The sequence below is a fragment of the Aquarana catesbeiana genome, linkage group LG01 (assembly GCF_042186555.1).
Source record: "Aquarana catesbeiana isolate 2022-GZ linkage group LG01, ASM4218655v1, whole genome shotgun sequence".
Taxonomy (NCBI): Eukaryota; Metazoa; Chordata; class Amphibia; order Anura; family Ranidae; genus Aquarana; species Aquarana catesbeiana.
In genome coordinates this window covers 953,113,488-953,139,637 of record NC_133324.1, presented here as the reverse complement: position 1 = coordinate 953,139,637, position 26,150 = coordinate 953,113,488, and the positions used below count along the sequence as shown (strand labels likewise).

The 26,150-nt window shown below is 43.3% G+C and overlaps 1 protein-coding gene across 1 annotated transcript in view; it reads left to right on the top strand.

The window, feature by feature from the left end:
- CNTFR (ciliary neurotrophic factor receptor) overlaps positions 1–26,150 on the top strand; it is a 117,959-nt gene that overhangs the window by 20,594 nt on the left and 71,215 nt on the right. The window contains exon 3 of the mRNA XM_073611647.1: positions 1,234–1,397. Coding sequence (XP_073467748.1) covers positions 1,234–1,397 — 164 coding nt within the window. The remainder of the gene's footprint in view (positions 1–1,233; positions 1,398–26,150) is intronic.

The window sequence follows — 26,150 nt, the reverse complement described above, 5'->3', positions numbered from 1 at the left end:
ATAAACATTGATCAGTCAGGAAATTGAGGGATACAAAATAACATTGTTTATAAACATTGATTAGACAGGAGATAGAGAGATACAAAATAACATTGTTTATAAACATTGATCAGACAGGAGATAGAGAGGTACAAAGTAACATTGTTTATAAATGTTAGCTCCATCCTCTCTTTCACCCCTATATTTTATTTTCCGGATATTTTTTTTATTTACATTTTTTTAATATTTTTTTTTTACCTTTTTTTTGTTTTGTTAGTTACTTTGTGTAATGTCACGTGCGCAGGATTGGAAAACAAAAAAAAAAAAAGCTTTATAACAGAATCATAATCTGAGTGTCAAAGCAAAACAAATTATAGGAAAAAAATATACTTTTTTTAATCTATAGTGCACATTTTTTTTAACTAACACCGATCAAAGTAGGAAAAAAGTGTCTTTTTTTTATTTTATTTATGTATTTATTTTTTGGGGGCTGGGGATGGGGGTGGGGGTATGCATTTTTCTTTATGGATTGTGTAAAAAATAAAATAATGCTTGCAAGAAAAAAAAAATCACCAAAATAAAGCCTTGTTCTTCCTAAACTATACATGTCCCAAAATATGCATGTTTTATATATATGGATTTGTTATCTTATGTAATGACAACGTTTTGTCGAATAAACAGGCTAATTGCAAATATATAAAAATTGCCCTAGTCCATAGGAGGTATACAGGTGTGAGAGGTGAGGGTTGGGGGTATGTTGTGTCTATGTTTTCTGTCGTAAGTGTTTAAACTGAATCCATTATTTTTAGTATTTATTTAAATGCTTTATTAAACAATTAATACAGGGTTGCACCCAAGGCACAGATAAATAGTGCTTTTTTTTAGAACAGCAGAAGCTGCTTGCTTTCAGTGGGTTTCTCTCTAATTAAAACCCTGTAGGGCTCCATCTAAATAGATCAGGCAGGGAAAAGAAATGAAGAGGGGAAGGGGGGTTGAACAACCACACAGTTATCTGTAAATAACAACCTTTTTCAGGAGAGCAGTTAAGAACAGCTTGGTGAACATATGAACAAAAGTCCAGAGCCACACCTGTTGACTTCTTGCCATGCAATAATTTATTTTAATCAATAAAAAAAGAAGTAAAACTTTTATTTTTAGCCCTGAAAATAATAAAATAAAATAAATACCGGTATATAAAACCACTATACATTCCCTTTTAAATTAGTAAAAAGTTGGCTTTTCTCGTATTTGCAGTGAAGCCGGATCCACCAGAGAACGTCGTAGCAAAACCCGTTTTTAAAAATCCTCGGCGATTGGAGGTCACATGGCAGACGCCGTCCAGTTGGCCAGACCCGGAGTCGTTCCCGCTCAAATTCTTCTTGCGGTATCGACCGCTCATCCTGGAGCAATGGCAGCACGTAAGTACGGAAAAATTGCGCCATCATGGGTTTTTTTTATGAGTGTTTCAGTGGTGATAGGAGCTTCTTACTCTTACACCACGCTACTTATATGTAAGGGGGTTACTGGAAGGGAATATACAGACAGAATCACATTTTTATTTTATCCACAATATAACATTTCATGATTTTTCTTTATATGCTTGGAATTCCATCAACCATGAGAGCAATATGGCTTCGTATGTATGTTTATTACGCTCAATTGTTGGCATGTGCTGTATAAAAAAATAATTTCATACACCCTGGCATTAAAGGTTTAAATCATTTACATGCGGGATATTATTATTATTATTATTATTATTATTATTATTATTTACCTCATTATTACTATCATTATTAATATTTTTATTATTATTATTATTATTATTAAGGAAAATAATAATAATATAAATAACAGTAATAAGGACAATAATATTAATTCTAGTAATAATAATAATAATAATAAAAATATTAATAATGATAGTAATTATTATTATTATTATTATTATTATAATTATTATTATTATTATTATTATTATTATTATTACTAGAATTAATATTATTGTCCTTATTACTGTTATTTATATTATTATTATTTTCCTTAATAATAATAATAATAATAATAATAATAATAATAATAATAATAATAATAAAAAGAATAATACTAGTAATAATAAGGAAATAATAATATAAATAATAGCAATAAGGATAATAATATTAATTCTAATAATAATGATGATAATAATAATAAAAAAAAGGATCATATGTATAATAATAATAATGACAGTAATAATAATAAGGAAAATAATAATAGTAATAATAATAATATGTATAATGATGATGATGATAATAAAAAGGATAATAGTAATAATATCATCATCATTATTATTATATATATTATTATTATTACTATTGTTATTTTACTTATTATTATTATTATTTATTTATTTATTTATTTCAGGTACTTATATAGCGCCGTCAATTTACGCATTACTGTCATTATTATTATCATACATATTATCCTTTTTTATTATTATTATTATTATCATCATTATTATTATCATTATAATCCTTATTACTACAATTATTATTATTATCCTTATTACTATTATTATTACTGTTAATATTTTTATTATTAATATTATCATTATTATCATCAGGGTATCATTTTGTCACAGCCGATTGTAGATTTTACTTGCCTCATACATACAGATTACATCTGCAAGAAACACCATTGTTCTTTGTATTGAAAAAGCGAAAATATGCTTATCCAATCACACCCTATATTATCAGTTTGATTGCCTTGGCTTTTTCTACTCGGGGGAGGGGTTTGAGATGATGGCTCCTCTGGGGAGTGTTTTTTTTTTAATTTAGTATGATTTTTTTTATTATTGATAGAATTTTTTTAAAAGTTTGATGAATTATCTCGGTTTGTTTAAGTGGACATCTGTGTTTTTGGATTCTGTACATACATTCTTAAACTCAATTGATGGCATTTGCTGTATAAAAAATAAATTCATACACCCTGACCTTGAAGGCTTTAAACCATTTAGATGCAGGATATTATTACTGTTGTTGTTGTTGTAATTATTATTAATTATTATTATCATTATCATTGTATAATTTTTTCACAGCTGATTATAGATTTTACCAGCCTCATGCATATCTCTCTCTGTGGAGATTAAATTTGCAAGTAAACCAACCTTCTTTGTATTGAGAAAGCAAAAATATGTTTATCCATTCAGTGTGTTGCATCGGCAGTTTCTCCCCAGGGGAGTGGTTTAAGAAGATTTCTTCTTTGAGTGGAAGTTTTTTTTTTTTTTTTTTTTTATCTAGTATGCCTTTAATTATTGATAGAATTATTTTAAGGTTTGATGGATTTTCTCAGTTTGTTAAAGTGGACATGTGTGTTATTGGATTCAGTACATGCATTCCTAAAATCAATTGATGGCATTTGCTATATAAAAAATAATTATATACACCCCGGCCTTGAAGGCTTTAAATTGTTTAGATGGAGGATATTATTTTTGTTGTTGTTATTATTCTTATTTTTTTTTTTATTATCATTAATTATCATTATTATTGTATATTTTTGTCACAGCTGATTGTAGATTTAACTAGCCTCCTACATACGGTGTACCCCGCTCTGTAGACATTACATTTTGCAAAAACCGGATTTCTCTGTATTGTGAAAGCAAAAATATGTTTATCCATTTGGAGCTTATATTATCAGTTTGGTTGCATTTGGCTTTTTCTCCTCGGGGGAGTGGTTTAAGAAGATGGCTCCTCTCAGGAGTGCTTTAAAAAAATATATATATGTATGAATTTTCATTATTGATAGAATTATTTTAAGGTTTGATGGATTTGTTTAAGTGGACATCTGTTTTTGGATTCTGTACATACCTTCTTAAAATCAATAGATGGATTTTGCTGTATAAAAAAATAATTTCATACATCCTGGCCTTGAAGGCTTTAAATCATTTAGATGCAGGATATTATTGTTGTTGTTGTTGTTGTTATTATTACTATTCTTTTTCATTAATACTATCATTATTAGTATCAATAAATATTATTATCATTTAGATGCAGGATATTATTTTTGTTATTATTCTTATTTTTATTATTATTATCATTAATTATTCTATTATTATTATTATTATTATACTATTATACTACTACTACTATCATTATTATTAGTATCAATAAATATTATTATAGAATTTTGTCACAGCTGATTGTAGATTTTACTAGCCTCATACATACCTCATTCTATAGAGATTACATATGCAAGAACTATACCGAGAAAGCAAAAATATGTTTATCCATTCGCAGCCTATATTATCCGTTTGATTGCATTGGCCTTTTCTCCTCTGGGGAGTGGTTTAAAAAGATGGCTCCTCTGAGGAGTGTTTTTTTTTTTTTTTTTTTAAATCTATTATGCCTTTTCATTATTGTTATGCCCTGTACACACGGTCGGACATTGATCGGACATTCCGACAACAAAAATCCATGGATTTTTTGCGACGGATGTTGGCTCAAACTTGTCTTGCATACACACGGTCACACAAAGTTGTCGGAAAATCGGGATCGTTCTGAACGCGGTGACGTAAAACATGTACGTCGGGACTATAAACGGGGCAGTGGCCAATAGCTTTCGTCTCTCGATTTATTCTGAGCATGCGTGGCACTTTGTGCGTCGGATTTGTGTACACACGATCGGAATTTCCGACAACGGATTTTGTTGTCGGAAAATTTTATATCCTGCTCTCAATCTTTGTGTGTCGGAAATTCCGATGGAAAATGTGTGATGGAGCCCACACACGGTCGGAATTTCCGACAACAAGGTCCTATCACACATTTTCCGTCGGAAAATCCGACCGTGTGTACGGGGCATGAGAATTATTTTAAGGTTTGACAATTTTCCTCAGTTTGCTTGTTTAAGCGGACATCTCGGCAGCTTTACAATTTTACATGAATTCATTCCTGACATGTCACCATATAGTATCGGTTTTTCACTCAAGCTCCGCCTTTTATCAGTAGAAAAAACCGTCCTTGTGCTCCAGTCCAGACTTTGCCTAGGTTGAGGTGATGCCATTAACCTGTTGCAGGCAGGAGGAAGCATTTCCTCAGTCTCCCCCTCCCCCTTCAATGATCAGACTGCAACTGTGTAGCATGGAGAGAGGCTGCAGTAAGGGGGCTGATCTGTGTCAAGACATATGTGAACACAGGCAAGAACTGCACCAGGAGTTTACTTGATTGTGTCATCTCTGGATGGTGCCGTCCTTCAGGAGAGAAAAGCAGATGAGGGCATTGTCAGGGGGAGTCCTGTGATCTCTGTGAGAGGTAATAAATACCCGGAAGGGTCACACTGACACATTACTCGGCATGCTGCATATATGCGATCGTAAGTCCACTTTAAGAGGTGAGCTTGTTTTGTCTTGTTTAACGATCAATTAAACTGCCTGACAAGTTTGTTGGTTGGAAACTGAAATATTGGATCCGGATGTACCGAAGAATGTGATTTGTCATTGGAAATTGTTAGCCGTTGAACATGGTGTGCTCGTCTTTCTGTACCTGAATGAGAAACGCCAAAAATCGATCGGAGAAATGACTCCAAACATCGGGAATTGGGAATAAACCTCTCAGTGTGACATCAGGAACTTCTACTTCCATTGTTGGTTATATTGTGTTTTCCTTGGTTCATCCATCTCCTCATCAACATGCTAATAACATGCTTTTCTTCAGTATGAGGACCAATCCACTTCCTCTGATCCCAGGTCATCCCGGATGAGCCCCCAGTCTGTGACTGGACAGTGAAAGTTGATGCAGCACAGTGATGAGCTCATCTCTCTGTCACTCGGGTCTCTCCTCCTATCAGCAGACTGATGAGCTCATCTCTCTGTCACTCTGCTCTCTCCTCCTATCAGCATGCAATTTGCACTTCAGCAGACCTGATTGGCTCCTTGTGCTGAGCCCAGGTCATCACGGATGAGCCCCCAACCTGTGAATGGAAAGTGAAAGAAGACGCAGCACAGTGAAAAGCTCTTTCTCTTTCCCTCTGTTCTCTTCTACTATCAGCAGACTGATGACCTGATTTCTCTGTCACTCTGCTCTCTCTTCCTATCAGCATGCAACTTGTACTTCAGCACACCTGATTGGCTCCTTGTACCGAGCCCAGGTCATCCCGGATGAGCCCCCAACCTGTGACCGGAAAGTGAAAGTTGATGCAGCACAGCAAGAAGCCCATCTCTCTGTCACTCTGCTCACTCCTCCTCTCAGCAGACTGAAGAGCTCATCTCTGTGTCACTCTGCTTTACCCACCTATCAGCATGCAATTTACACTTCAGCAGAACCTGATTGGCTCCTTGTGCTGAGCCCAGGTCATCCCGGATGAGCCCCCAACCTGTGACTGGAAATTGAAAGGAGATGCAGCATAATGAGAAGCTCATCTCTATTTCACTCTGCTGTATCTCCTCCTATCAGCAGATTAATGAGCCCTTCTCTCTGTCACTCTGTTCTCCCCTCCTATCAGCATTCAATTTGCACTTCAGCAGACTTGATTGGCTCCTTGTGCTAAGCCCAGCAGACCGATAAGCTCATCTCTCTGTCACTCTGTTCTCTCCTTCTATCAGCATGCAACTTGCACTTCAGCACACCTGATTGGCTCCTTGTACTGAGCCCAGGTGATCCCGGATGAGCCCCCAACCTGTGACTGGAAATTGAAAGAAGACGCAGCACAGTGAGAAGCTCATCTCTCTTTCCCTCCACTCTTTCCTCCTACCAGCAAATTAATGATCTCTTCTCTGTCACTCTGCTCTCTCCTCCTATGATCTCATCTCTCTGTCACTCTGCTCTCTCCTCCTATCAGCATGCAACTTGTACTTCAGCACACCTGATTGGCTCCTTGTGCTGAGCCCAGGTCATCCCAGATGAACCCCCAACCTGTGACTGGAAAGTAAAAGGAGATGCAGTACAGTCACAAGCTCATCTCTCTGTCACCCTGCTCTCTCCTCCTATCAGCAGACCGATGAGCTCTTCTTTCTGTCACTCTGCTCTCTCCTCCTATCAGCAGACCGATGAGCTCTTCTTTCTGTCACTCTGCTCTCTCCTCCTATCAGCATGCTCCGTGCACTGCAGCACACCTCATTGGCTCCTTGTGCTGCTTCTCCCTCCCCTGGTCTGAGCTCTGCTACACAGGGGCTGCAAGTGGCTGATACCAAGTCAAATTTAGGTTGATGACGTGTTATGAATACAGAGCTGTACTGAAATCTCCCCTTTAGGACAAGTTCCTTTTCAATATGATATTTTTTTTATATATTTTACATATTTGTAATACTCTTTGTGCTGCTCCTATACATGTGAAGTCTGACCCCCCCCCCACCTCCCCTCTGAAGTTCCCTCCTAATCACGCATGTTCCAACACTATATATAAAGCCACACTCGATGTGACGAGCGAATCGGCAGATAAGTAGCCGGGCCTGAGAAGTATCATTTCATAATACGCCGGCAGTGGAGCGATTTAAGAAAATCCATTAAGTTTAAGTTATATCATGAACCTTCTGTTCCAGCAGCGAAGGAACGTTCCGCGGAATATTCCTGATTAATACCGCCTTTAATTCCATTCCGCTGAACAAGTTTAAGGCGGTAATGGGCGCACAGCGCGCCGTGGAGACGGAGGCGGCGGTGCTGGAAATACTGGAAGTGGCGATAGGGGGGGGACCGGTGATTTACGACAGGCTCCGCGCTTTCCAGAAACACTCCTGTCAGCACTTTTATTTAATGTAAATGGCTCTGAATTGACGGACTTGTTGGAAGTAATACCGGCACGGGGTGCTCTACTCCACGGCCAGCAGTGCTCATAGAGGAACTACAAGCCCCAGCAAGGTCAAGCTTCACCTCAAAGTATATGGAAACCCCCCCAAAATCTATTTTTTTTTTAGTAGAACTGGCATGACGCCTCACAGGATACAGAAATCCTTTTTTTTTTTCAGAATTTGTTACAAAGTTTCTTTCCTGGAGATCCAACCAATAATACTTCCTGGCTAGTGGGTCATTGGTCAGATAAGCAGCCCACAGGCCAACTGAAGAGCGGAACGCGGCAGGCTGACAACGCTGTTACAAAATTACGAGGCAGCGGCTTAGTGTTGTCAGCCTTCCTCCAAGGAAGTGCTGGCACCTGGTGTAATTCCCCCCGGTTTGGCCACTAGATGCCCCCCACTGCTAACCTTGACTACTAGAACCATCAAGGTTAAAGCGGAAGGCTCCCCCCCAAGGGCATACTGATGGGGCGAACACGAAAGGCTGACCAAGCTGTTCTGAATTGTGAGGCTTAGCGCGGTCAGCCTTCCAGCCAGGAAGTGCTGGCACCTGGTGTAATACCCCCATTAGGCCACTAGATGCCCCCTTTGCTAACCTTGGCTACTAGAGCCATCTAGGTTAAAGCAGAAGGCTCCCCCCCCCCCAAAGGGCTAATGAAGGAGCGAACATGCCAGGTTGACAACGGTGTTCTGAATTGCATGGCATCGGATTAGTGTTGTCAGCCTTCCACCAAGGAAGTGCTGGCACCTGGTGTAATTCCCCGGTTTGGCCACTAGATGTCCCCACTGCTAACCTTGACTACTAGAACCATCAAGGTTAAAGCGGGAGGCTCCCCCACCAAGGGACTACTGAAGGGGCGAACACGGCAGGCTGACAACACTGTTCTGAATTGTGAGGCAGTGGCTTAGTGTTGTCAGCCTTCCACCAAGGAAGATGCCCCCACTGCTAACCTTGACTACTAGAACCATAAAGGTTAAAAGGGGAGGCTCCCCCCCCAAGGGACTACTGAAGGGGAAAACACGACAGGCTGATAACGCTGGTCTGAATTGCAAGGCATCAGCTTAGTGTTGTCAGCCTTCCAGCCAGGAAGTGCTGGCACCTGGTGTAATACCCAAGTTAGGCCACTAGATGCCCCCTTATCTAACTTTGGCTCCTAGAGCCATCTAGGTTAAAGCAGAAGGCTCCCCTCCCCCCCCCCCAGTGTCTAGTGAAGGAGCGAACACAGTAGGCTGACAAAGCTGTTCCGAATTGCGAGGCATTGGCTTAGTGTTGTCAGCCTTCCAGCCAGGAAGTGTTGGTACCAGGTGTAAGTCCTCAATTTGGCCATTAGATGTCCCCTTTGCTAACCTTGGCTACTAGAGCTATTTAGGTTAAAGCGGAAGGCTCCCTTACCCCAAGGGTCTAATGGGGGAGCGAAAACAGCAGGCTGACAAAGCTGTTCTGAATTGCAAGGCAGTGGCTTAGCATTGTCAGAAGTGCTGGCACCTGGTGTAGTACCCTCCGTCAGGCCACTAGATGCCCCCTTTGCTAACCTTGACTACTAAAACCACCAAGGTTAAATCGGAAGGCTTCTCCCCCCCCAAAGGGCCTACAGAAGGGGCAAGCACGACAGGCTGATAATGCTGTTCCAAATTGCAAGGCATCGGCTTAGCGTTGTCCGCCTTCCAGCCAGGAAGTGCTGGTATGTGGTGTAATTCGCCAGTTTGGCCACAGGTGCCTCCATTTCTAACATTGGCTACTAGAGTCAACTAGGTTAAAGCAGAAGCCCCCTCCCTCAAGGGCCAACTGAAGGAGCAAGCGCGGCAGGCTGATAATGCTGTTCCAAATTGCAAGGCAGCAGCTTAGTGTTATCAACCTTCCAGCCAGGAAGTGCTGGTATGTGGTGTAATTCCCCAGTTTGGCCACTAGATTCTCCTATTGCTAACCTTGGCTACTAGAGCCATCTGGGTTAAAGCGGAAGGCTCCTCGCCCCACTCCAGCATTGCCATTATTGCGAATGAGTAGATGTGCTGATAGGCTCTGTCCAGCCTTCGGGTCCTGTGCATCTGTCAAATAGTGATAGAGAGAGGGGGGTGGAGGCAGGGGCAATATGACATGCCCTTTAGGGTGAAGGTCCCCTTTAAGTGCCAGCCCTGCCCCTGTCAGTGGTAGGGTAACCTGGATAAAGGATAGATTTTATATATAGCAAAGAGGGCGATATCGGGTGCAGAGAAGAATGATACAAAGTGGAAAGAGCTCAAAGCAAAATGTAGAAAATCCAGATTTGACTTAATTTTTTTTCTGACATCATAAAAATCCAACACGTTTCGGGTGTTTAAAGGATCCTGCTACACCTGGGCTTGGTACTGTTAAATAAAGTGTGTACTGGGCTGATCAAACCCCTGAGGGGTAATCAGTATGATGGTTAAATCTTAGTAACCACCCTCAGTATACCACCAATTTTATCAGTCCAGTAAACACTTAATTCAACGGGACCGAGTCCTGATGAAGCCCCGAAACATGTTGGCTTTTTTATGATATGAGGAGGAAAGTGCCAAAATCAGAACATAAAAGGTCTGGATTTAATTGTATTGAGACTCTTGTATCATAAAAGGCCAACATGTTTTAGAGGCTCAAAGGGCCCCCCTTCATCAGGGCTCTGTACTGTGAAATGACGGGTGTACCGTGATTATAAAATTGTAGGGATCCTGAGGGGTAATTATGAGGGATGAGCCAAACCGCCGTGGGTTCTGTTTGTGCAGGGTTTCTGTGAACTTCAAAGAAGTTTGGATGTTGAACCTGAACCCCAATTAGAGCTTAATCTGCCAACTTAAAAATTCCCATTTTCTGGGCTAATAGGGAAGGGTAACAAATAATAGCACGTGAGGGGCACTACCCTGGGGAATGTGTACCAATGCAAAGAAAACTTTTAACAATTTCATTTGGTCAGGAGCAGGGATTTCTTTTTAAATTGAAACAGTAAAAATGCACAATTCCTTCAAATAACATCCCGTGGGAGTGGGGAACGGGAGGGTTCTAATCATGTCTGTGAAGGGGTGCAACTCTGTGATGTACAGAAAGTTCTGCAGCAACTCTGACATTTACCGGCAAATGACATTTCATTCCCAGCTCCACAGACCCCTCCCGAGTGTCCGCCGTGTATTTTGAGGGACCTTTGGAGAGGTCTGTGTGCTTTTTTTTTTTTATTATTATTATAAATGTCACTTTTGTTGTAGCACATCCTACAACAGGAATGAAAAATTGCATAGAGCCCCCTCCCCCATTAAAAAAGAAAGAGGTATGAGACCCCCCAGGATATCAATGCCAGACCCTTAATCCAAGCATATCAAGCATAGGCTTGCGCAGGGGGTTTGCCGGGTGTGCCTGGGCACACCCTAATGCACATTATTCCTTGCAAATTAGCATTAGCACTCTGTGTGTCGGCAGGGAGATTGGAAAGATCTCCCACTGATCTCTGCCATAAGAGTGTGTAGCTGTGTGTGTGTGTATATATATGTATATATATATATATATATATATATATATATATATATACACACACACACACACACACACATATAGATAGATAGATAGATAGATAGATAGATAGATAGATAGATAGATAGATATTATCTATATATATATATATATATAGATCTAGATATATATATATTATATACACTCATATATATATATATATATATATATATATATATATATATATATATATATATATATACACTCATGTGTGTTTGAAGTGCACACCCAAATGCAATAGGCTGTGCACACATATGAATCCAAGCATGCAGCATAACTAGCCAGAAAATGGGGGGGGGGGTGACATGACGAGTGAACCCCCTTCTTGAACTATACCAGGCCACATGGGTACCCCTCCATGGCAAGGCATTTTGTCCCCAAGCGGAACTTAAAGTTACAGATTTTGTTGTACCTAGACTGGTATGTCATCAAAAAGCCAACATGTTTCGGAAGCTTAAAGGGTCCAACTTCATCAGGACGGGAAGTGAGTGGAAATCTTTCTAATAGAGCCCCACCCAGTAGTAAAAGCCCTACAGGGGTTCCAACCCTTCCACACTACATCCACAACTACAAAAAAAAAAAAAACAGTTTTGGCCAGACTTGCACTTTAACTGATGCTGGGAAGTTTTTGGTTTGGACATCCCTACGCCAAGGACCTCTGGTCACTAAAAGGGTTACAGAACCTTCTAACTTTCAGATATCGTATTTTGTGTTCTGTAATACTTTTTTGTTGTTGTTTTATGGCATCACACAGGAAAGGGACGATAAAGCTTGGCTTTTATTCACATCTAGGCGTGCGCAGGTGCGTTCTCATCCGTCATGTGTAGGGAGGTCCATTCATTTCAGTGGGCTGCCATAACCATGAGAAACATGGGAAAAGAAGTCCCCGACCCATTAGCCTTGGTTCACATCGATGGGTGCACATGAGCGATCTCGCGCGTCATGTGTAGGGATTCATATTCATTTCAACAGGGAAGCCCTACCCATGAAAAACACAGGAAAATAAATCCTTGGCCCCTTTAGGCTTGGTTCACATCTACAGTCCCTTGAAATAGTATTCATACCCCTTGAAATTTCCCACCTTTTGTCATGTTACAACCAAAAACGTAAATATATTTTATTTGTATTTTATGTGATAGACCAACACAAAGTGGCACATAATTGTGAAGTGGAAGGAAAATGATAAATGGTTTTCATTTTCTTTTTACAAATAAATATGTGAAAAGTGTGGGGGGTACATTTGTATGGCGCCCCCCGGAGTCAATACTTTGTAGAACCTCCTTTCACTGCAATTACAGCTGCAAGTCTTTTTGGGGATGTCTCTACCAGCTTTGCACATCTAGAGAGGGACATTTCTACCCATTTTTCCTTGCAAAATAGCTCAAGCTCTGTCAGATTGGATGGAGAGCGTCTGTGAACAGCAATTTTCAAGTCTTGCCACAGATTCTCAATTGGATTTAGGTCTGGACTTCGGCTGGGCCATTCTAACATATGAATATGCTTTGATCTAAAAATTCCATTGTAGCTCTGGCTGTATGTTTGGGGTCGTTGTCCTGCTGGAAGGTGAACCTCCGCCCCAGTCTCAAGTCTTTTGCAGACTCTAACAGGTTTTCTTCTAAGATTGCCCTGTATTTGGCTCCATCCATCTTCCCATCATCTCTGACCAGCTTCCCTGTCCTGAAGAAAAGCATCCCCACAACATGATGCTGCCACCACCATGTTTCACGGTGGGGATGGTGTGTTCAGGGTGATGTGCAGTGTTAGTTTTCCGCCACACATAGCGTTTTGCTTTTAGGCCAAAATGTTCAATTTTGGTCTCATCTGACCAGAGCACCTTCTTCCACATGTTTGCTGTGTCCTCCACATGACTTCTCACAAACTGCAAACGGGACTTCTTATGGCTTTCTTCTTGTCACTCTTCCATAAAGGTCAGATTTGTGGAGAACACGACTAATAGTTGTCCTGTGGACAGATTCTCCCACCTGAGCTGTGGATCTCTGCAGCTCCTCCAGAGTTACCATGGACCTCTTGGCTCTTCTCTGATGAATGTTCTCCTTGCCCGGCCTGTCAGTTTAGGTGGACGGCCATGTCTTGGTAGGTTTGAAGTTGTGCCATACTCTTTCCATTTTCCGATGATGGATTGAACAGTGCTCCGTGAGATGTTCAAAGCTTGGAATATTTTTTTATAACCTAACCCTGCTTTAAACTTCTCCACAACTTTATTCCTGACCTGTCTGGTGGGTTCCTTGGCCTTCATGATGCTGTTTGTTGACTAAGGTTCTCTAACAAACCTCTGAGGGCTTCACAGAACAGCTGTATTTATAATGAGCTTAAATTACACACAGGTGGATTTTTTTTACTAATTAGGTGACTTCTGAGGGCAATTGGTTCCACTAGATTTTAGTTAGGGGTATCAGAGTAAAGGGGGCTGAATACAAATGTATCCCCCACACTTTTCACATATTTATTTGTAAAAAATTGTAAAAAAACATTTATCATTTTCCTTCCACTTCACAATTATGTGCCACTTTGTGTTGGTCTATCACATAAAATCCCAATAAAATACATTTACGTGTTTGGTTGTAACACAAAAAAATGTGGAAAATTTCAAGGGGTGTGAATACTTTTTCAAGGCACTGTATGCGAGCGCGCACGTGCGATCTCACTCGGCACGCGTATGGCAGCCCATATGTTGCAATGCATTGCCATACCCATGAGAAACAGGGAGAAAGAAGTCCCCGACCCTTTAGCCTTGGTTCACATCTATGCGTGCATTGGTGCGCTCTAGTGCGCTCGTGTAGGGCAGCCCATGCATTTCAATGAGAAGCTCTACCCATGAGAAACGCAGAGAAAGAAGTCGCCGACCCTTTAACATTGGTTCACATGTATGCTTGCGCACGTGTGCGTTCTCGCACGTTGTACATGGGGCGGCCCATATATTTCAACGCTTGAGAAACGCAGGGAAAAGCAATCCCTTGACCCAGTTGTAAAAATTGCGCCAGCACTGAACCACATGGGGCTGCGGCGCCACGTGGACGGTGCATGTAAAAAACGCGTGCAGTTGCCGGTGCGTGAGGGACGCCATTAAGAGTTAACGGCGACCTGCGCGTCTGTTAAAAAAGCCGCACGTTTGGCGTGTGCATTCCTGACCTGCATAGATGTGAATCAAGCCATTAGTCCTGCAGCCCAAACAAGGTCATACCAAGACACAAAATCGTTCAGGTTCATTCGCCAAACCTTTTCGAACGTGATGAAGATGGCTTGTCGCGGCGTTTTTTTCCTGGGCACATCTGTATAATCTCCCGAGTCCCTGGCACGCTGCCCCGGCGTTCTCTAATTACGAGGCTGTTCCCTGGAAGATGACAGCCAGCTCCGTGCCCCTTAATTCCAGCAATGTCAACCAGGACAGGCCGAGGGAGGAGGAAGCCGGAGGATGAGGGCAAGCGCTTACGGAAATTAATATGCACTATTCATGGGCTGCGATCGATCGGGAAATGCATTACCCCCAGTGGCAGGCTGCCTTATCTTACCTCCGACGACTGATTCAGCACCTGCTGCAGACAAGGTGCGCGTGAGCGGTGGTGGGGGTGGGGGGGGAGGTCAGAGCAATGTCTGCCGGGGACATGGGAACCATTCGTACAGAAGAGAAATGGCTTCCCTGCGTTATGGCCACCGCGCCGAAAAAAACGCACTGCCGAGTCCGCTCTCCTTTACTGGGGATTCAGACTGGATTATTTTATTTTATTTCATTCATTTTTAATACTTAGAAATAGGAAAAGTAACATTGTGAATATTTGTTTCTTTTTTTATTTATAGTTGTGTAAATATAAATGGTTACATATTAGTTTTATGTATCAAATTTAATCTTATATACAGATTACTGATCCAGCACTGCTTCCTCCTCCGCTATCTGACAAAACCACCTTGAGAAAAGATGGTACCAGGATGTAGTATGGGAAGAAGTCAAGCCGGTGGTGGGAAACCTTGGCTCCTGCCATTCATGTGGATGTTACTGTGACATGTACCACCTACCTAAACATTGTTGGTGACCAAGTCTACCCGTGCATGGAAACAGTATTCCCTGATGGCAGTGGCCTCTTACAGAAGCTCACAGTGTGCAGTAAAAGCAGAGGAAGCCATTTCATTGCAACAGGCAAAGATTAGGTCTAATCACTTGTGGGAGGGGGGATTACGGTGGGGGGGTGTTTTCCAGGGGTCGGGCTTGGCCCCTTAGCTCCAGTGAAGGGAACTCTTAAGACGTCATCATACCAGGACAATTTCATGCTCCCAACTTTGTGGGAACAGTTTGGTGATGGCCCCTTCCTGTTCCAACATGACTGCGCACCAGTGGACAAAGCAAGGTCCATAAAGACATGGATGGGCGAGTTTGGGGTGGAGGAACTTGACTGGTCCTGACCTCACCCCAATAGAACACCTTCTTAGAGCGGAGACTGCGAGCCAGGCCTTCTCCTCCAACATCAGTGGCTGACCTCACAAAATGCACTTCTGGAAGAATGGTCAAACATTCCCATAGACACACTCCTAAACCTTGTGGACAGCCTTCCCAGAAGAGTTGAAGCTGTTATAGCTGCAAAGGGCGGAGCCAACTCAATATTGAACCCTACGGACTAAGACTGGGATGCCATTTAAGTTCATGTGCTTGTAAAGGCAGGCGTCCCAAGACTTTTGGTAATATAGTGTATATATAGATATATTTGATCTGTGTATTTAGGCGTTTGTCCAAAGTTCAGCTCCATCTTGTGGTGAGGTCCTTGTACTAAGTGCTGCCGGTGACTCCAGGAACTCTCGTATAATTCCCTCTTCACGCTCCACATTAATCCTACTTCCTCCATCCAAGTAAATATTTTCCTTCCAAATATAGTAATTTACTTAATACGCTCTGATACGGTTAATTGAGCGGCAAACGCTGCGGCGAATCCTGTGCCCCCGCAACCGAAAATTGTCACTAATATCGCATCCCTAATGAGTCTTCAGATACAATAATAGCGGCGAGTCGCTAATGGGTTTTAAAGTGGAACTGTCCTTGGATCTCTCCAAGTTCTGTGCACAAAGGGTCCAGTTTTAGCTTCTACCCCAATCTGCCATACATTGGCCAACCAATCACATGCCCTGTTCATACAACTCCTTCATTATCCCTACAAACACCTCTAGTTTTATTCTTATCCCCATGTTCCTGTGTCATAAATACCTGGAAGTGTTACACTTACACATTATTTTGCGTGTGTAAAAAAAAAAAAATGTCTGATGATCGATCACCTTAATGGTAGAGCCGTTCTTCCTGTGAAACTGCATGCACATTTGTTCTGTGTGAATGGGGGCAAAACTGAATTGTATTAGGCGCTTTTGTCGTTTTGGCCAGTAGGTGGCGCTGCCTCCTTGGCAAGGTACTAAGCTATTTTTCCATTATGGCCACTAGGTGGAGCTGCCCCCTATGACAATGTGCTAGGCTGCTTTCTCATTTTGGCCACTAGGTGGCGCTGCCCCTTGCCAAAGTGCTAGGCTATTTTCCCATTATGATGACTAGGCAGAGCTAAGCCCTTGGCAAGGTACTAGGCTTTTTTTCCGTTCTGGCAACTAAGTGGAGCTGCCTCTATGACAAGATACAAGGCTATTTTCAAATTTTTGTCCACTAGGTGGGGGCCGCCTCCTTGGCAAGGATCTAGGCTATTTTCCCATTATGGCCACTAGATGGAGCTGTCCCATTAGCAAGGAACTAGGCTATTTTCCCATTACGACCACTAGTTGGAGCTGCCCCCGTGGCAGGGTGCTAAGCTATTTTCCCATTATGGCCACTAGGTGGAGCTGCCCCTCCCGGCAGGGTGCTAAGCTATTTTCCCATTATGGCCACTAGGTGGAGCTGCCTCCTTGGCAAGGTACTAGGATATTTTCCCATTATGGCCACTAGATGGAGCTGCCCCCTTAGCAAGGTACTAGGCTGTTTTACCATTACGACTACTAGTTGGAGCTGCCCCTGTGGCAGGGTGCTAAGGTATTTTCCCATTATGGCCACTAGGTGGAGCTGTCCCCCCCCCCCCGCAGGGTACTAAGCTATTTTCCCATTATGGCCACTAGGTGGAGCTGCCCCCTTGGCAAGGAACTAGGCTATTTTCCCATTATGGCCACTAGTTGGAGCTGCCACCTTGACAAGGTACTAGGCTATTTTCCCATCATGTCCACTAAATAGAGCTGCTCCCTTAGCAAGGTAATCGTTTTTTTTGTCATTATGTCCACTAGGTAGGGCCGCACCCTTGGCAAGGTCTGTTTTCCCATTATGGTCACCAGGTGGAGCTGCCTCCTCAGCAAGGTATTAGGCTGTTTTCCTAATATGGCCACTAGGTGGCGCTGCCTCCTTGGCAAGGTACTAGGCTATTTTCCTAATATGGCTACTAGGTGGAGCTGCCTCCTTGGCAAGGTAAGAGACTATTTTCATATTATGGGCACTAAGTGGAGCTGTCTCCTTGGCAAGGAACTAGGCTATTCTTCCATTATGGCGGTGATGCTGCCCCCCTTGGCAGGATAGTAAGCTATTTTCACATAATGGTGGCCTCTAGGTGGGACTGCCCCCTTGGCAAGATACTAAGCTATTTTCCCCATTATGGCCACTAGGTGGAGCTGCCTCCTTGGCAAGGAACTAGGCTATTTTTCCTAATATGGCCACTAGGTGGAGCTGCCTCCTTGGCAGGGTACTAAGCTATTTTCCCATTATGGCCACTAGGTGGAGTTGCCCCCTTGGTACCCCCTTCATGCTAAGGGCATGTGACCTGGTATCTTTCGGGAGGGGAGGGGGATCACATGCTCAGATAACAGTCTATGATAGGTTTTTTGGGGACCCGCACTTTTTTTTATTGATTTTCGCAAGGGGTTCCCACTCAAATCTGGGTTTGGTGTGGAATTTGGGGGGGACCTCACACCGACATATATATATTTTTTTGCGTGGGGTTCTCCCTAAAGTTCACAGCCGACCTGAAAGGCTTGATATGAATTATGGGGGAACCCTCATCCATTTTTTTATTTCTGTGGGGGGTCCCCATGACCTTTTCCCTCCTATGTAACCCATATGTGTGGCGGCAAAGAGGGCGGGCTTTAAGGTCTATGTATCCAATGGGTGGCTGAGGTTTCTGTGCTGAGAGCGCCCTCACTGCGAGCCGGTGTCCCCTTGTCCATACACCGTGTCCTATGGGGGCTCTGGGTGGACAGTCACATTATATTCCTCTCCATCCTGCAGGATAATGGACGCGGTCAGAGGCAGTGTACCGGCACCGGGCCGGCATTAGGAGGGAAATCACAGCCATACACACCATGATCAACTCCTTACCGCTACACAGCGCCAACCCAACACACTACAAAATAAATATCAAAATATAAACACGCAGAAAAACAACCTCTCATCCATATTTACCATCCCCGGGAGAGAGAAGATTCTAATCGTAGGTCTTATCTCTGTGTGGGAAGAGTGCCCCCTACTGGAGGAAACATGGAAATTACATCCAGAGAGAGAGAGAGAGGACAGAGATTGTATGTGATAGAAGAGAATAAAGAGAAACACCCAACACTGAATGTTCTATAGTCTGTATCTCTCCCATCCATCCATCCATCCATCCATCCATCCATCCATCCATTCTTCTATCTATCTATCTATCTATCTATCTATCTATCTATCTATCTATCTATCTATCTATCTATCTATCTATCTATCTATCTATCTATCTATCTATCTAAAGATATATTATCAATAGATAGATAGATAGAAAGATAGATAGATAGATAGATAGATAGATAGATAGATAGATAGATAGATAGATAGATAGATAGATAGATAGATAGATAGATAGATAGATAGATAGATACAGGGTTGGGACAAGGGGTGGGCAGGAGGGACGGCTGCCCTGGGCACAATGGTTTATTGCAGTGATGGGAGGAATGCCCTAACCCTAAGGGAAATTGGGGGGGGGGGGGTATAGTTTGGCATCTTTGCCCTGACCTTGTCCCAGCACTAGATAGATAGATAGATTATTGATCAATGAAAGGATAGATAGCTATATATAATCTATCTTTTCATTGATCAATTATCTATCTACCTATCTATTGATAATCTATCTTTCAATTGATTATCTATCTATCTATCTATCTATCTATCTATCTATCTATCTATCTATCTATCTATCTATCTATCTATCTATCTATCTATCTATCTATCTATCTATCTATCTATCCACATATATATCTAGTGAGTACACCCCTCACAATTTTGTAAATATTTTATTCTATCTTTTCATGTGACAACACTGAAGAAATGACACTTTTCTACAATGTAAAGTAGTGAGTGTACAGCTTGTATAACAGTGTAAATTTGCTGTCCCCTCAAAATAACTCAACACACAGCCATTAATGTCTAAACCGCTGGCAACAAAAGTGAGTACACCCCTAAGTGAAAATGTCCAAATTGGGCCCAATTAGCCATTTTCCCTCCCTGTGTCATGTGACTCTTTAGTGTTACAAGGTCTCAGGTGTGAATGGGGAGCAGGTGTGTTAAATTTGGTGTAACCGCTCTCACTCTCTCATACTGGTCACTGGAAGTTCAACATGGTCCCTCATGGCAAAGAACTCTCTGAGGATCTGAAAAAAAGAATTGTTGCTCTACATAAAGATGGCCTAGGCTATAAGAAGATTACCAAGACCCTGAAACTGAGCTGCAGCACGGTGGCCAAGACCATACAGCGGTTTAACAGGACAGGTTCCACTCAGAACAGGCCTCACCGTGGTTGACCAAAGAAGTTGAGGTCACGTGCTCAGCGTCATATCCAGAGGTTGTCTTTGGGAAATAGACGTATGAGTGCTGCCAGCATTGCTGCAGAGGTTGAAGGGTGGGGGGGCCAGCCTGTCAGTGCTCAGACCATACGCTGCACACTGCATCAAATTGGTCTGCATGGCTGTCATCCCAAAAGGAAGCCTCTTCTAAAGATGATGCACAAGAAGCCTGCAAACAGTTTGCTGAAGACAAGCAGACTAAGGACATGGATTACTGGAACCATGTCCTGGGGTCTGATGAGACCAAAATAAAAGTATTTGGTTCATATGGTGTCAAGCGTGTGTGGTGGCAACCAGGTGAGGAGTACAAAGACAAGTGTGTCTTGCCTACAGTCAAGCATGGTGGTGGGAGTGTCATAGTCTGGGGCTGCATGAGTGCTGCCGGCACTGGGGAGCTACAGTCCATTGAGGAAACCATGAATGCCAACATGTACTGTGACATACTGAAGCAGAGCATGATCCCCTCCCTTCAGAGACTGGGCCGCAGGGCAATATTCCAACATGATAATGACCCCAAACGCACCTCCAAGATGACCACTGCCTTGCTAAAGAAGCTGAGGGTAAAGGTGATGGACTGGCCAAGCATGTCTCCAGACCTAAACCCTATTGAGCATCTGTGGGGCATCCTCAAATGGAAGGTGGAGGAGCTCAAGGTCTCTAACATCCACCAGCTCCGTGATGTCATCATGGAGGAGTGGAAGAGGACTCCAGTGCCAACCTGTGAAGCTCTGGTGAACTCCATACCCAAGAGTGTTGAAGCAGTGCTGGAAAATAATGGTGGCCACACAAATTGACACTTTGGGCCCAATTTGGACATTTTCACTTAGGGGTGTACTCACTTTTGTTGCCAGCGGTTTAGACATTAATGGCTGTGTGTTGAGTTATTTTGAGGGGACAGCAAATTTACACTGTTATACAAGCTGTACACTCACTACTTTACATTGTAGACAAGTGTCATTTCTTCAGTGTTGTCACATGAAAAGATAGAATAAAGTTTTTACAAAAAATGTGAGGGGTGTACTTACTTTTGTGAGATAATCTATCTATCTATCTATCTATCTATCTATCTATCTATCTATCTATCTATCTATCTATCTATCTATCTATCTATCTATCTATCTATCTTTTCATTGATCAATAATCTCTGTATTGTAAGAAGAGCAGTAATGATAACACACAGAGTGAAGTGATTTGATGGAATGTTCCGCTCGACAGTGAGGAGGAAGAGGATGGAATTCCTGACCTCAAATGATAATAAAGTGGGAGGTCGTTATGTAAATCCTTCAGATACTGGAAGTATTTCAGCAGAAGGGGGTCAGCCAGACAATCAGCATTTTCATACACAGAGGTGAGGAGTGGAAGGTCCCCCCGGTGCACCTCCCCCTGTTGCTTGGGATGGAGTAGTGCAGGTACAGAGTGAAGTGTTGCTGGTGCTCAGAACACCTGTGTCAGGGAAATGTAAATGGCGCCCTTTTATTAGTGTCCTCGGAGATGGATCCCGGAGTCCTGGCTGTCATTATTTTCTTCGGCTCGCCTCATTCTCCAGCTTTGCATTGTACCTTTGCCAAGAGTCTCTCTTGTTAGCTGGGAGCGGGGCTCATGTTAATGAGGAATCAATGGCTGGAGCCATTAGCATGAGGGAGAGACAAAGCAGCCGGAGGCGGGGGGGTGGGGAGCGGGCTGCAGGAAGAGAGGGCGGCTCAGCTACTCCGGCTGAAAGTGAGCTAATGAAAACCCACTGCTCTGTCCATCAGGAAAGCAGAGGTCCATCCACCATGGGGCTGGGGGGCCCATCAGCCTATGTGGGGACCAATCAAACTTTCTTGGGGTTAATCAACCTATCCTGGGCCCGATCAGCTTATCTGGGGGCCAGTCAACCTATCCAGGGGTCAATTAACCTATCTTGGGGCCGATCAGCTTATCCGGGGGCCAATCAACCTGTCCAGGGATCAATCAACCTATCCTGGGGCCGATCAGCTTATCTGGGTGCCAATCAACTTGTCCAGGGGTCAATTAACCTATCCTGGAGCCGATCAGCTTATCTGGGGGCCAGTCAACCTATCCAGAGGTCAATCATCATATCCTGGGCCCGATCAGTTTATCCAGGGGCCAATCAACCTGTCCAGGGGTCAATTAACCTATCTTGGAGCCGATCAGCTTATCCAGGGATCAATCAACCTATCCTGGAGCCAATCAGGTTATCCAGGGCCCAGTCAACCTATCCATGGGTCAGTCAACCTATCCTGGATCTTATCAGCTTATCCAGGGGCCAGTCAACCTATCTGAGAGTAAATCAACCTATCCTGGGGCCAATCAGCTTATCCAGGGGCCAGCCTACCTATCTGGGAGTCAATCAACCTATCCTGGGGACGATCAACTTATTCTGGGGCCAGCCAACCTATCCAGGGGACAATACACTTATCCTGGAGCCAATCAGCTTATCCAGGGGCCAGTCAACCTATCCAGGGGCCAGTCAACCTATCCAGGGGTCAATCAACCTATCCTGGGGCCGATCAGCTTATCCAGGGGCCAGTCAACCTGTCCAGGGGTCAATTAACCTATCCTGGGCCCGATCAGCTTATCCGGGGGCCAGTCAACCTGTCCAGGGGTCAGTTAACCTATCTTGGAGCCGATCAGCTTATCCGGGGACCAATGGACATATCCTGGGGACGATCAGGTTATCCAGGGGCCAGTGAACCTATCCAGGGGACAATCAACCTATCCTGGATCTGATCAGCTTATCCAGGGGCCAGTCAACCTATCCTGGGGACGATCAACTTATCCTGGGGCCAGTCAACCTATCCGGGGGTCAATCAACTTATCCTGGGGCCAGTCAACCTATCTGGGGGTCAATCAATCTATCCTGGGGCCGATCAGCTTATCCAGGGGCCAGGCAACCTATCCTGGGGACGATCAACTTATCCTGGGGCCAGCCAACCTATTCGGGGGTCAATCAACTTATCCAGGGGCTAGTCAACCTATCCAGGGGTCAATTAACCTATCATGGAGCCAATAAGCTTATCCAGGGGTCAATCAACCTGTCCAGGGGTCAATTAACCTATCATGGGGCCGATCAACTTATGTGGGGGCCAGTCAACCTTAAAGTGATCACAGTGGTTCCCCTTTTTATCGGCTTTTCTCTCCACAAGGACAACTGATTGATTTATTTATTTTATTTATCTTTATTTATTCTTGATTTTTTTTTTAGTTTAATTATTATTACTCATTTACGTATTAAATTATTTATTTATTTACTCTAATGAATAAGTGTTTAATTATGCATTTTTTAATAATGGATACATTTTTAAACCTTTAGTTTTTATTTATTTAAAAATGATTTAGTTATTTTTATTACATTAGTTATGTATTAATTAATTTGAATTGTTTATTTGTTTATCTATTTATGTATTTATCTATTAAAGCTCATTCTTTTCAGTAATCCGCTGGTTGCTCGCATGTGTGTAGGGCGGTCCATTCTTTTCAGTGATCCGTTGGGTGAGCGCATGCGTGTAGGGCAGCCCATTCTTTTCGGCGGTCTGCTGGGAGTGCGCATGCGTGTAGGGCGGCCCATTCTTTTCAGTAGTCTGCTGGGCGCCCATTCTTTTCATCGATCTGTCTTACCCACAAGAACCTTTTTGAGAAATGGCGCCGCAACGAACCGCACGGTGTGTTCTGGCGTATGCGTGCCGATGCGTGGGGGTGCCATAAGGAATGAATTGCACCCCCATGCATCTGCTAAAAACTAGCGTGTTCCTGCGTGTCTTGGGAAAGCGTGCAATTTTTGGGTGTGCCCCCCCGACACACGTACATGTGAACCAACCCTTACAGAACCGCTGATACAACACGAGTGTACAGGTCGGGACTTCACTGGCTGCATGCTTGTCCCAGGTCAGCGGCGCAATGTGACGTTTCGTTTTCCGTGACTGATCGCCGCCATAAGCAGACAGACGCGGCGTAATCGCTACCCTCCCCCTCCCGCCATTAATGGCGCCTTTTCTCTCCCCGCTCGCTTTTATCCCGCTGTTTTGGCGCTAATCCCCTCCGATATCCCTTTCATTACAGAGGCCGCCGCGCCGGCTAATAAAACACGTTTCCTATTCTTGCGCCGCCGCCGTGCGATTAGCGGGCGGTGAAAAGGTATCATTCAGCCTACAAAGGATTCAATTTTCTTCCCAGACGGAGTGCGCCGTGAAATATTCTTCTCCTTATCAGCCCACTTATCTGCGTATTACATCGCGCACCCCGGGACGCGGCCGTGCATAATCTTCCGCCGTCTATTATTAGCGCGTGTCTGCCTTTTATATCCTTCGTAACCAGCTAGTTAGATGGTGGTGGGGGGGGAGGGGGGGGGACGCAGATGGATTCAGAGGGATGATTTGAGGTTATTATAACAGATGGAAAAACATCTGTCAGAGGGAAGATTGTCTGATTAACCCCATCCGTGCCAAGCTGGCCGAGAGCTGCACCCTGCTGATCATTGGACGCCTTCCCAGGGGGCGCTCTGCGTTCCTTTTGGCTACAATTCGCTACTGATAGGAAACATTGTTACATCTGACCTCCATCCTCCAGTTGTACCGATTGGACTAAAATGGCTTCCTATGATTGGCTGCCCGCCCATTGACAATGCCTTCATCCGCTACTAGAAGGAGTGTTCTGGCATTATCCGGGGTCACCATCTACTTCCTGGACCGAGATGCCGGCTCAGAGATGACATGATCATGTGAATCCTGGTGCATGTGGAAGTTCTTGGCTGTGTTCACATATGTCAGACACAGATCAGCCCCTTGTGGCAGTCTCCCACCTCTACTACAAAGTTATAATATTGCAGATCACTGGGGGGGACTGAGGAAATGCTTCTTCCTGTCTGCAGCAGGCGGAGGACATCATCTCAGCTTAGGTAAAGCCACTGGCTGGAGCTTTTTAAGGATGAAAATGTAAATTTTGTAAATAATAATCCAATATATATATAAAAAAAAAATCAAAATTATATATATATATATATATATATATATATAAATATATGTGTGTGTGATATCTTGGCTTGTTGAGGAATTAAAAAATAGAATAACAATACAGTATATAATAAAAAATAATATAATATATGTGTGTATAATATATATATATATATATATATATATATATATATATATATATATATATATATACATACACACACACACACTGTTTTTATTTCTATAGTGTATGTTATATATATATATACATATATATATATATATATATATATATATATATATATATATATATATATTTTTTTTTTTTTATTTGGGACCTTCTGGACTCTTCCTAGAGCGGCCGCTTGGCCAAACTGAGGGATCGGGGTTGAAGAGCCTTAGTGCCGGTTCACACAGGGGCAACACGACTCTGGCCACGACTTTGTGAGGCGACCTGGACACGACCTGAGGGCGACACCACAGCGCTACTTGGGGCGACTTGGGGCGACTTACAAGGCGACTTCAAATCGCCTCCAGGACAGGCGACCTTCCAGTGGCCAATCAAACTACAATCCGCTCTGGGGGAGGGAGGGGTTTGCTTGAAAAAAACATCTTCTCTTCCTGTGAAGTCGCTTCAGTATAGATCACGATCCGACTTGTAGGCGACTTACATTGAAAGCAATGGGTACAAGTCGCCTACAAGTCGCCTTGAAGTAGTACAGGGACCTTTTCTGAAGTCGGAGCGACTTCAGTAGCGTACATATAGACGGCTCTCATTCACTTACATGGACTTTCAGATGTCAAGCGACTTGGGGCGACTTGAGGTCTGACAAGTCGGATCCCAAGTCGCGGTAGTGTGAACCGGCACTTAGTCATGGGGGTGACCAAGAACCCGATGGTCACTCTGACAGAGCTCCAGCGTTTCTCTGTGGAGAGAGGAGAACCTTCCAGAAGAACAACCATCTCTGCAGCACTCCACCAATCAGGCCTGTATGGTAGAGTGGCCAGTCAGAAGCCACTAAAAGACACATGACAGCCCACCTGGAGTTTGCCAAAAGGCACCTGAAGGACTCTCAGACCATGAGAAACAAAATTCTCTGAGGAAACAAAGATTGAACTC